The sequence below is a fragment of the Schistocerca americana genome, chromosome 3 (genome assembly GCF_021461395.2).
Source record: "Schistocerca americana isolate TAMUIC-IGC-003095 chromosome 3, iqSchAmer2.1, whole genome shotgun sequence".
Lineage (NCBI taxonomy): Eukaryota > Metazoa > Arthropoda > Insecta > Orthoptera > Acrididae > Schistocerca > Schistocerca americana.
In genome coordinates this window covers 299,108,965-299,122,582 of record NC_060121.1, presented here as the reverse complement: position 1 = coordinate 299,122,582, position 13,618 = coordinate 299,108,965, and the positions used below count along the sequence as shown (strand labels likewise).

General features: G+C 44.6%; 1 protein-coding gene across 2 annotated transcripts in view; it reads right to left on the bottom strand.

Annotated features, from left to right (window-relative positions):
* Nucleotides 1-13,269, bottom strand: part of LOC124606622 (bifunctional coenzyme A synthase) — a 143,172-nt gene extending 129,903 nt beyond the window's left edge. For both annotated transcript variants that reach the window (XM_047138614.1, XM_047138613.1), the window contains exon 1: nt 12,428-13,269. In XM_047138614.1, coding sequence (XP_046994570.1) covers nt 12,428-13,067 — 640 coding nt within the window. In that variant the 5' untranslated portion in view covers nt 13,068-13,269. The remainder of the gene's footprint in view (nt 1-12,427) is intronic.
* Nucleotides 13,270-13,618: the final 349 nt, after the last annotated feature.

Below are 13,618 nucleotides of genomic sequence, written 5' to 3'. Positions count from 1 at the left end.
GTTCCTTTGGTTGTCGTTATTGAGAGGGCTTATTGGAGTCAGTCTCCGGGACCGAAGATGATCGCGAAGCTCGACGACCAGCGACCTGTGGCTTCTTCAGCCACTGGTTGGTGTCTCCTGTGCCCCTGGTAGGAACCTGGGAAGGGAGTGACCCAAGGGATCCCTTCCGAGTGAGAGAAGCCGAAGAAGACTTGCGCTTCTCCGGCTTAGAAGTGGGGACTGGTGTCCCCGGTGGTTTAGTGGGTGCTGCTCCCGAGGTAGATGGTGTGGGAGCAACAGCGAGAGAAGGGGCCCCCCATCGTCAAGGGGGCAGGTGAGGTCCTCTGACTCTGAGAGCTGACTGTTTGTGGTGCAGCTAAAGGAGCTGGAGCAGGAGTGACAGTTGAGGAATAAGATGCCATCATGCGCACGGGATGTAGCCGTTCAAATTTCCGCTTAGCCTCAGTGTAAGTCAGTCGGAGGTCTTATATTCCATGATTTTGCGTACTTTCTGTAAGATCCTGCAGTCTGGCGAGCAAGGTGAATGAGGCTCTCCACAGTTGACACAGATGGGAGGCGGAGCACATGGAGTATCGGGATGAAATGGGCGTCCGCAATCTCGACATGTGAGGCTGGAAGTGCAGCGGGAAGACATATGGCCGAACTTCCAGCACTTAAAGCACCACATCGGGGGAGGGATATAGGGCTTGACGTCACAATGGTAGACCATCACCTTGACCTTCTCCGGTAATGTATCACCCTCGAAGGCCAAGATGAAGGCACCGGTAGCAACCTGATTATCCATCGGACCCCGATGAATGCGCCGGACAAAATGAACACCTCTACGCTCTAATTGGTGCGCAGCTCGTCATCAGACTGCAAAAGTAGGTCCCTGTGGAAAATAACACCCTGGACCATATTTAAACTCTTATGTGGTGTGATGGTAACGTTAACATCCCCCAACTTGTCACAAGCAAGTAACCTGCGTGATTGGGCGGAGGATGCCTTTTTATCAAAACTGACCCAGAGCGCATTTTGGACAAGCCCTCCACCTCCCCAAACTTGTCCTCTAAATGCTCTACAAAGAACTGAGGCTTCACGGAGACAAAGCTCTGGTACAGACGAGATACCGGGGCGAATATATATCACTGTCATTCATTGCCTTTCGTTCCTCCCATGGTGTGGCCAGGGATGGGAACGATTTGGGGTCATAAACGTTACCTTTAAAATGAGCCCTTGAACGCTTATAGACTGCTGGTGGCTGGCCACCAGCAAGAGATGATGTGCCATGCTTCATTGCGTGTCATCCACCCTGATGCCACCTACTCCGACCAAGGGCCCTCCCCATGGACGCCACCCAACCACAGCAAGGGCCACCTGGCAGGATGGCCATTGCCGGGAGTCCCGATGCCCCAGGAAGATGGGCATCTACTCCTTGGCATACATGGGGAGTAAACGGCGCAGGCATCAGTAGAGCGATCCCTGTGTTGTCAGAGGGCTACAACCAACAGGGTACATGGCGGCCCCACCACAACGGATTGGCTACCGTGCTGGATCTTAGGTGCAAAAATGTATGAGGTCGTCGTCGCAGTGAAAAGCAACACTGCACAGTGCAGCGTGGAAATCGCACCCATGGACGTATCCTCGCCCAAGAGATAGAAAACAAGCTGGACACCATTGCAACGACGAGAAAGCCGGCTAAAGGTCTCAATGCACGACAGATACAGTGCACCATGTAAGGCGCCCTTCCCCAATTGGCTCGCTCTTCGGAACAATTTAGAAAGATGGAGGTCAAACCCGAGAGGGGACCTTCACTTAAGGCCGAAACATTTGAGACTCCTTTTAGTCGCTCTCTTACGACAAGCAGGGATACCGCGGGCCTATTCTAACCCCCAAACCCGCAGGGGGGATGTATGACTGTTAATGGGTGGCTACAGAAAGGACAGTTGGGTGCAAGGTCACCACTCAACAAGTGGCGGTGACTAAAGCGGCAGCGCTCTACTTGCAACTGAGCTAACATTACTTCCTCAGGGTGAGACGGCCGGGAGGAAGTCGACCAGGCTGTTGGGAGAGGTTTGACTTCTCTGAGTTTGTTCCCATGAAGGGAGCACCAATGGTCATGCCAAAGTGACGTGATACACATACAGAGAAAAGTACGAATATCTTGCAGATACAGAGTAACAGGCGGGCCGACCAAGATGGACTGTGGCCTTCGCTGCAGCAACAGCAGCATCATTCCCAGGCACACCAACATGGCCACCAACCCACATGAACATCACTTGGGCTCCCCTTCCAAGAACAAATGGAGGCTGTCCTGGATCCGTTGAACGAGGGGGTGGATTGGATCCAGATCATCCGGACTCTGAAGGGCACTGAGGGAGTCAGAACAGATCACACAGCAAGTGAGCTGGTGCCTCCGGATGTAGTGAACAGCCTGATAGAGGGCAAAAAGTTCTGCGGTAAAAATTGTGCACTGGTCGAGAAGCTGGTATTGAAACCTATCATCGCCGACGATATAAGCACAGCCAACAATGTGGGCGGACCTGGAACCATCAGTGTACAAAAATATGCTATCGGCAAGTTGTGGGCGAAATTCGAGAAATTTGCAGCGATAGGTCAGCTCGGGAGTCGAATTCTTCGAAAACAAGCTGAGGTCAAAATGAACACAAACCTGTGCCTGAAGCCAAGAAGGTGAAGGGCTCTCACCCATTTGGAAAGTGTCAGGAAGTGTGAACTACAGCTGCTGAAGCAGGTGACGAAAGCGGACACCTGGAGGCCGCAGAGAAGAAACATACACCTCGTATTGGCAGTCAAGAGCGTAAAAAAAAAAGGGTCAAAGTTTGGGTGGCCTGGCATGGAAGAAAGCCGACACACATACCTACTGAGTAGGACGTCGCGCCAGTACGACAGCATAGTTCACTGGCTTCTGTGTAGAGACTCTCAACTGGGCTAGTACACAAGGCACCAGTGGCGAGACGGATCCCCAAATGCTGTATTGCATTTAGACAGCGTAAGATAGACGGGCGTGCACAGGAGTAGACAATGCATCCATAATCCAACTGGGAGTGGACAAGAGATCGATATAGACAGAGGACAGCTCCCCAAGAGGTACCACTCAATACACGAAGGACACTGAGGGACCGGGTGCAGCGTGCAGCCAGGTAGGACACGTGGGGAGACCAACTGAGTTTCCTATTGAATGTAAGCTCTACAAACTTCGTTGCATCCATGAACAGGAGAGCATTTTAATCCAGTTGCGAGGACGGTGGAAGAAACGCCTTGTACCTCCAGGTAGCAGAAAGGTGGAAACCATTTGTAATACTCCACGAATAGAGACGGTTCAGACAAGGCTGAAGACAGCATTGCGGGAGACATGTCCGCTGCAATAAATGGCAAAGTCGTCTATGAAAAGAAAGCTGAAAATGCCAGCTGGAAGGCAGTCCAGAATTGGGCTGATGGCTACGGCGAAGAGGACGACACTCAGTACGGAGCCCTGAGGCACCCCGTTCTCCTGTGAAAAGGTGTGGGATAAGGAGGAACCCACACGTACCCATAAAACTCTGGTCTGTTAAAAATTCCTGGATGAATGTGGGAAGATGACCACAAAGGCCCAATGTGTGCATAGTACGTAGAATGCCTGTCCGCCAACAGGTATCATAGGCTTTCTCCAATTCAAAGAATATGGCCACTGTTTGTTGCTTCTGCAGAAAATTATTCATGATGAACTTCGACAGGGTGATGAGATGATCAACCACTGAGCGGTGCTTTAGGAACCCACACTGAGCATTAGTGAGAAGATGCGTGTGACTCCAGCCACCACACTAATCGACCACTGATCACACATTCCATCACCTTACAAATGCTGTCAGTAACGGAAATTGCATGATAGCTGGAAGGAAGAGAGTTATCTTTACCAGGCTTAGGTAGAGGAACAATAGTAGCTTCACGCCAAAGCAAGGGAAATACACCGTCAGTCCAAATACGGTTGTAGGTATCGAGGAGAAAGCATTTTCCTGTAGGAGGAAGATTCTGCAGCATGAGAACGTGGATTGTATCGGGCTCAGGAGCAGAAGACCTGGAAGAGGTGAGAGCACGGTCGAGCTCCCCCATAGTAAAGGGAGTATTGTAGCATTCTCAGTTCAAAGAGAGAAAGAGATTGCACAAGCCTCCTCCACCTGTTTCTGAGGAAGGAAGGCAGGATGGTAGCAGGTGGAGCTTGAAATCTCCACAGAGAACCGGGCCAAAGTGTTGGAAACATGAAAAGGGTCGACTAAGATGTTTCCCACCAGAGTCCGACCAGGGATTGGGGAGTGAGTGATAGTCCTGGAAAGCCGGCGCATACGACCCCAAACAAGAGAGGATGGAGCAAAACTGTTGAACGAGCTGGTGAAGGAAACCCAGCATGTTTTCTTACTTTCCTTAATAGTACAATAGCACTGCGCACGTAGTTGCTTGTAGCGGATGCAGTTCGTTAACATAGGATGACGGTGCAAGAGACAATGCGCAAATCGTCGGGCACGAATCACATTGCTGGACTCCACAGTTCACCAAGGGACCGGGACCTGATGGGGAGATGTAGTAGTACGAGGATAGAGGATTCGGCAGCCAAGAAAATAACGTCCATGAGGTGCTTGACCTATCATCACAGCTGGGAAATGGCCGTTCGTCAAAGACTGCCAAGGACGAATATAGCCTCCAGTCAGCAAGAGAGAATTTCCATTGAGCGGGCCGCTGTGGCGGGGTGTGATTGTACAGGCGAGTCACGCAAGGGAAGTGGTCACTCGAGGAAGCATGGGAAAGAGCATACCACTCGAGACGTCGAGCGAGCTGGGCAGAGCAGATCGAGAGATCTAAATGGGAATATGTGTGCATGTAATCAGAGAGAAACGTGACTCCGCTGGTGTTGAGGCACACAAGATTAAGACGATTAAGAAGATATGCCAAAAGAAAACCTCTCGGGCAGGCAACAGGCGAGCCCCAAAGAGGCTGATGGGCATTGGTGTCAACGAGGAGCAGAAAGGGTGGGTGAGAACTCCTGGGCTGCAAATTTATAAATCAACTGCCAAATAACTACCTCAAGCCACACTGAAATGTGTGGCAGCCCCAGTATTTAAGAGGCAGAGGTGGAACTGAGACAGTAAATTTTCAACATCTCTGACTCTGCCAATAAGCACAGTGTCACCCCACAAGGGATTATGGGCATTAAAATCTCCCAAGAGTAGGAAAGGTTTAGGGAGTTGATCAATCAGTGCAGCTAATACATTCAGGGGTACTGCACCGTCTGGAGGAAGATATACATTGCAGACAGTTATTTCCTACATCGTCCGTATTCTGACAGCCACAGCTTCCAGAGGGGTTTCAAGGGGCACAGTTTCACTACAGACTGAGTTTAGGACATAAACATGAACTCCACCTGACACACTATTATAGTCGCTACGATTCCTTTAATATCCCTTACATCCGCATAGGGCAGGGGTCCACACTGCCAGGGACCAGGTTTCCTGGAGGGCAATGCAGCAAGCAGGTGTAAAGCTTAACAGTTGCTGTAGCCCAGCCAGGCGGCAGAAAAAACCGCCACAATTCCACTGGAGAATGACATTGTGAGACTGTGAAGGCATGGATCATTCAATGAGGCAGTTTATGCCTCAGAGTCACCTGCAGCCACCAAATTTTTGTTGAGCAGTCTATATCCCTTGTGTCTGAGGGTCCGGAGAGATCCAGGTCCTCAGTGGATGCCAGACTTATGCTTCTCTGGCTCAGAAGTGGGGGACTGGTGTCCCCGATGATTGGGAGGAGGGGGGGGGGGGGGGGGGGTAGGGTAGGGGGTTTGTTGCTCCTGCAGTAGGTGGTGCCTCCCACCATCAAGGGGACAGGTGTAGTCTCCCAGCCAGTTCCGAGAAGCAACAGGAATTTGAAGAATGGATGGGACGACAACTGTTCTCGTAGCAGCGGCCTATGAGGTTGTCACAGCCACAGGATGTAGATGCTCAAATTTCCTCTTAATCTCGGTGTAGATCAGTCGGTTCAGGGTCTTATATTCCATGATTTTCCTCTCTTTCTGTAAAATCCTGCAGTTTGGCGACCAACTGGAGCACAGTTTGTCGTCAGACTGCAAAAGAAGGTCCCTGTGGAATATAATACTCTGGACAATACTTACGCTCTTATGAGGCATGATGGTAACAGGAACATCCCCCAACTTGCCACATGCGAGTAATGCCCGTGACTGGGCAGAGGATACTGTTTTTATCAAAACTGACCCAGAGCGCATTTTGGACAAGCCCTCCACCTCCCCAAACGTCTCCTCCAAATGTTCCATAAAAAACTGTGGCTTCATGGACATGAAAGATTCCCATCAACTCTCGTACATACGAGGTACCGGGGTGAATAAGCTTCACTGCCATCCTTAGCCTTGTGTTCCTCCCATGGTGTGGCCAGGGAGGGGAACGACTTGGGGTCACATTTCTTAGCATTGAAGTTAGACTTTGCCCGCTTAGAGACTGCTGGCGGCAGACCACCAGAGATGACATACTACGCTTCATGGCATGTCATCCGCCCTGATGCCATCCACTCCGACCAGGGGCCCTCCCCATGGGTGCCACACAGCCGCAGCAAAGGCCACCTGGCAGGATGGCCAATGCTGGGAGTCCCAATGCCCCAGGGTGATGGGCATCTACTCCTTGACATACATGGGGAGTTAATAGCACAGGCTTTAGCAGAGCAATTCCAGTGTTGTCAGGGGGCTACAACCAACAGGGTACATGGCAGACCCACCCCAATGGACTGACTACCGAGCTGGATATGAAGTGCAAAGAAGTCCACGGTCATCGTCAGCACAGAAAGTGACACTGCAAAGTGCATGGTGGAGAATGCACCCAGGAAGGTGTCCTCACCCAAGAGATGGAGATTGAGTGGGATTGCAATGTGACAACAAGGAAGTGGGCTAAAGATCTCAATGCACGATAGACACGATGCACCATGTACGGTGCCCTTCACCAATTGGCTCGCTCTTCGGGAAAATTTTGAAGAATGGAGGTCAAACCCTACAGGGGACCATCACATAAAGGCCGAAACATGTGACTCCTTTTAGTTGCCTTTTATGACAGGCAGGAATACCTCAGGCCTATTCTAACCCCCGGAACTGCAGGGGTCTTCTGTTCATTTATTGTCTTTGGGTTATTTTGATATACAAATGTTTTAATTGCACTGCAAAGTAAATGGTCGATTGGAGAGATCTGGTGAGTGTGGGGCCAGAGACTTTTTCATAATTACTCTGTCTCCAGAGATTTCACTATAAGTCATACAAACTGATGTGCTATACAAGCAGTAATGTTGTCTTGGTGCAAAAATAAATGATTGATCTCATTTTTGTTTCAGCAGGGCAATAAATGGATAAATTATCTGGGAACAATAGATATTGGAAGTGACGGAAGTATCGATAAAGATCGGCCCTCTAATATGCACTTATGTTATGGAAAAACATACACCAATTTCCTCTGCATGCAATGGTATTTCTCTTAAGCTATGTGGATATTCTGATTAATCAAATCAGATATTTGAATGCCTGTCAGCGAAACAATGCCTGATCAGTTAAAAATTTTCGATCTGAAACACCAACTTCATGTCTATATATGAAGGTAGTATCTGTTTCTGAAAGAATGGATACCACTGATGAGCGTGCAGTTTCTCTAGAATGAAATGATAATTAAATTGACACCCTAGCTGCAAACAGGCATTGATATACATCATTGGTGACACGTTGAAAATGTGTGATCCGACCAGGACTCGAACCCGGGATCTCCTGCTTACATGGCAGATGCTCTATCCATCTGAGTCACCGACGGCACAGAGGAGAGTGTGCCTGCAGGGACTTACCCCTTGCACACTCCCCATGAGACCCACATTCCCAACATGTCCACACTACTACATTCCTAGTGCACCTAATAGATGTTTGCCCATCACACTCATACTCGTGGCAGATTAATCTAGCAAGTCCCGTACGAGTTGGGGCACAGCATGTGCGTTTGTACAAGAAGGTCAATGGCCACTAATATAATTAGTTAAAATATGGCTACCCAGCCACTGACCACCCTGTGCGAACACACGCTATGCTCCAAATCGTACAGGACTTGGTAGATTAATCTGCCGCGAGTAATGTGTCATGGGGAAACATCTATTAGGTGCACTATGAATGTAGTAATGTGGACATGTTGGGAATGTGGGTCTCATGGGAGTGTGCCAGGGTAAGTCCCTGCAGGCGCACTATCCTCTGTGCCCTTGGTGGCTCAGATGGATAGAGTGTCTGCCATATAAGCAGGAGATCCCGGGTTCGAGTACTGGTCGGGGCACGCATTTTCAACACGTCCCCAATGATGCATATCAATGCCTGTTTCCAGCTAGGGTGTCGATTTAATCATCATTTAACTCCATGTCTGTTGACAAACTGCTGAAGCCATTCATGATACTCAATTCAATCCACACTGTCAATACATAGTGATCGTTGCACAGCATAATTTCATATGGGTACATCCACAGTTCTTTGGTTACAGCCTTATGTGCTGTCATACAAGAGACTTTAGCGTACTGCCATAATCTCCTCACCGATTTTGTTGGACTCTGAAACATGACATGACATCTGAAATGTGGTCAAGCCTCCATTCTCTAAAACTGTAGGCCTACCAGTTCATGGTCCATAACGAATTGAATCTGTTGTCTGGAATTTGCGAATTAAACCATGTACAGTGTCATGATGTGGACACCTTGAAATGTGAATCTAAACTGTTGCCTTACATGCTCCATAAAGTTTCCTCCTGCACAGAAAACCTCTTCCACTAAAAACTCTCTCTCTGAAGTAATACCATTCTCAGTACACCAAACTTACACAAGAACTAGACAATAACACAACTAACTGCCGCAATGTCCAAGTAACACTACTACCGCTGTCCTACCACTGTATGTCCACTGATGCCACAGAACATTTGCAGGCAAGACTTGAATGTGCTTCCAACCTCACATGCCCTGCGATGAGAGGCATGCGAGGCTCACTGCTGGAGAGAGACTTTGCACATGCATCATACTAGCTGTTGGGGATTGCATACACCAGGAGTGGTCACAGTGGTGACATGTTGTAGGGTATATACTCCTGATATATGCAATCCATGACTTGTAGTAATTAAGTGGGCTCTACAATATGTGGCCCAAGGAATGAAAGAACTGTTTTGGTTTGTAGTGGACCTAAAGATGGTTAAGTGCTATGCTGAAAGAAGTCGTTTGAAATAAATTTCTTTGATGATAAGGCGGTGATGGTTTGTTTCCTTTATTTACCTGTGTTGGTGGTGGAATTAAAATATTATGTCCAAGGGGTTGGTGAAGTGGTTTGGTTCTGCAATAAACTTGCTCCTATTTATGTGTATTATGAAATATGTTAGCAGTGTGCCAAGCTTAGACGGGCAACAACAAACCACCCACGAAGGTGCTAAGCATATTTACATCAATCATGAGACATGGAAGCATGTTACCAGGTTTTGACGGGCAACAAGATACTGCCCAAGAAAATGCTGAGCATATGGAGCATTATTAATCTCACTTGGAGCAAATCAACAGTGTAGTAATGTGTTAAAAAGTGTCAATTAAACTAACATTTCACATGATGCCAATGATTAGGTTGAATGGACAAGGTGATGCACAAGACTAGAGAGCAGCTGTGAGAAGTGAGATACTCAACAGTAATGGTGTTCCTAAGAAACTATTTTTGTCAGTACATATTCTGCAAGTACTAGTCTGTAGATATTTCTATTGTGTGGAACAGAATACGGTAATGTAAGCCAATGTGCCTACTGAGAAAACAACTAAATTTCTAACATTTGCTTTACGAGAAGCACAAGAAAACAAATATTGTTAAGGATACATCACAAATCAAATTTGAGCCCTTACATACAAAGACGCCTCACCACAGTACTGTGGATCTTTTTTTTGTGTGTATGAACAGGACTATGGATTTAATAATGAATGGCAATACTACAGAATTCATGATAGACTTAGGGGAAGGGCACCAGTTATCCTTAAGTATTTGAACTCCAAAGTAGTTTTTTTTATTGTCAATGAATCTCCGCTTACACATTTTTAACCAGTTAAAAACAACACACACTTTTTTTCATTTAAATGCACAACTGATGCACCAGAAAAATGTCAGTAACTGACTAGGGCTATGTTATCAAAAATAATAAAAAATATTAACACTGTAATGGAACTGTTTATCATGTAGGCCTATATTAATGGCCTCATACACAGTATTAATAATAAACTTTTGTATATGATGCTCTTATTTATAATGACATGTTATTAGCATAAACCTGCACAAATATCAAGCCATATTTTACTACAATTGCCAACTTGTTTTAATTTTTTGATACGTAAAATTGTGTGCATCACAAAATTCAAAAACATATCTTATAACTTCACTATCAATACGTCACAACTGGGATCAGTCAATTTACATACATAACTGAATGGTTCAAATGGCTCTGAGCACTATGGGACTTAACTGCCGAGGTCATCGGTCCCCTAGAACTTAGAACTACTTAAACCTAACTAACCTAAGGACATCACACACATCCATGCCCAAGGCAGGGTTCGAACCTGCGGTCGCGCGGGTCCAGACTGTAGCGCCTAGAACCGCTCGGCCACTCCGGCCGGCTCACACTTAACTGAGTGTAACAATTTATGGAGTGTCAAAAGGAACAACACTTACACTAAGTAACAGGTAAAGCAGGGGGCAGAGTTCAGTTAACTGGAAAAACATTCACTCTACAAAGATTGTCTAAAAACCATTCATGCAATTCAACCCAAAAAGTTTGTGGGCCCCATACCAAATAGGACTATCAGGAGATATTGAATGTTTATAAGGAACAGCAGAATAAACGGTCACATATTTGTTTGAATCATGGAAGAACTTAAGAGAAATATTGAAAAACATGAGCAGATGCTTAAAGAAAGATGCTCACTATGACACAAAAGTCTATTTAGATAATTAAGAATAAGTATTAGCCCCTTGCACTCTGTAATGCAGAGACAAGGTGCCCCTGCATGATCTTATTGAAACTGCTGCTGAGGCAAGTTTGGAAGGATAGGAATAGAAGGAAAGATGGAGTGGTGATAAACTACATTTGACAATCCATATAAATTCAGGTGGGAGGGTCAAGTGTACCTTGACACAGATGTTTTTGAAGGTAACACGTGTCACAATTCAAGACCAAGTAAGAAACTAATAATTTTTTGTTTTGTTTAAATTATAATTCCTAGTCCAACATACAGACCCGAGATGATGCCTCAAATACCATTGTGCACATTCAGTTTTTGGGAAAAATTTTAAAAGGCCTGGAATGGTTCCAAATATTTTGTGTATTTTTTTTTTTTAATTTGAAAGATGATCGCTTTATGATGAAAACGATATTCTTGATTTGGAAATGTGTGTCCAAGTTCTCTTGATGTAGCTTTCTGATTCTTTTTTTTTACATTAACTTTGATCTTAAGCATACCAATCTCATTCCTCATTTCTTTCTTTTTTCTGTTAGTCAGTACCATATGGCAATACATTCCCTCAAAAGGAGACCTATCAGTTTTCAGTTTAACAAGTTTTATAGATAATGTCCATTTTTTACTTCAGTAGCTAATTTCTTTGTTGTAATTATTTATCGCTAACTTCCTTATTGTAGGGTTTTATAGAAAATCTTGAGATCCTCCAGATGAACTCAACAAATGGTCAAGATGACCTATTAAAGAAGCTCATTTCAATATGGCCAGGTCTTTTAAGTATATAGGTCAGGTTGAAAGGTGACAGTATGTATGTGAGTTGGTGTGATGTCACAGTAACAATAAATTTTTATTTATTTTTATTATTAGGCCTATTATTATTATTATTATTTTACAAATATGGATTTCAGTAAGTGGTTTACATCTACAATTTTGTTGTCAAAGACCAGAGCTGACTAGCAATACTGGTAGGTTCACGTTTCAGAGAGACAAACATTTCAGGTGCCAAATGTTGTAAAACAACTCCGTAAGAAAAACCTAGAGCTCACCCCTCTTTAGCATGGTCCAAACATTTCACCAACTGCATCATCTCAACCAGTGAAAGTCTTTAGGATACTTCAGGCAAAAAGATTTTTAACATACATTAATTTTTCACTATCAGAACAACATAAATTTGTATCTTAGAAGTCATTTCCTGTCTGTTAGCAACTGGGTTATAAATAATTATATTATAAGCCGTATAAAGTATTATAGTACTAGAAATTAGTTCAAATTCACACTATGCAGTTAACAATTCTATATCAAAAAGCATAATGGTTCTTTGACAGTGAGTGTTCAGCAACATACACCATGCATTAAGTATGGTGAGAAAAATGACTTTATACAACATACTTAAAAAAGCATAAATATGATAACTTACACTGCAACATTGGGGTATCCGTCACACCAACTGTGATTCTTTTAGTGCAATGTAGCACAGCCTCGCTAAGAATGATGCGGTGTCCCAGGTGCAGTCGGTCAAAGGTTCCTCCAAGAACAACATTATCATACACCTTTAATGTCTTATTATTCATAATATTATGCTGTGATGTTTTAACGTAGAAATTATCTCTTGGGCTCTCTACCTCTTCGTCTTCTTTATCATTTGTGCTCGCATCGTTTAAAGTAACTATTTCACATGATTGTGTTACATTTGATAAACAGGATTTCACAAATCGATGCACTTCATCATTATTATATGTACGGTCAAAAAAGACAACTTCGATTTTTTTTCTTGTACTTATACTGGACAACAATGGATCTCTGAACGTAGAAAGAAGCACTCTCACATCCAAATTATGGTTTGAAACAGCTGTCTGTGAATATAATTTTATAACTGTTTGACTGTGGTGGGGTGGCGTCAAAAAGGTTTCATTTTTCTGTGAGCTACTTGGAACCAGGTTGCTACGGCTGGGCGTGAACTGCACATAAAGTGTATTCTGCACGTGTTTTTGAATAACTGGTAAAAAACGTCTGATCCTACTTGGATTGCTTACCACAAACAAGCCAGTTTTACCCATTTTCCACGGCACTTAACAGCAACACAAAAGCATTACTGTATACAGTTTAGCACCAAACTACAAAATCGAATAATTCAACTCTGTCGCTAGTGTTCACTTAGCGAGATTGACTACGAAATAAATAAATACTACTCTGCTGCTTTGTCATATTCGTCAGAGAAAATTTTGTATCCACTTTTATTTCTAAGATTAACTATCTCACTTTGTTATCTTTAATCTTTGAATTATTACACAGTACACACATACATCACGCAACATGTACGAGTCATTTGTTTAAGCGGACGATTTAAAACGCGTCCCAATGCTGATACAGAAAAATTGAATTTAATGGCTTTTCAGAAGTATATAGAAGCAAATGTTGACAGCTTATTTAACTACGAAAATTTCGTTGATGTGGGGATGAAGGCTGATTTTCGGTATGTCTACTTTGCGATGTTAGACACATCCTATTTCGTATGTTTCGTTTCGAAAGAAATCACAAACATGTGAATTGATGAAGAACTAGACAGATGGTGGATGAACAATAGACATTTTGAAAATATTATCACTTG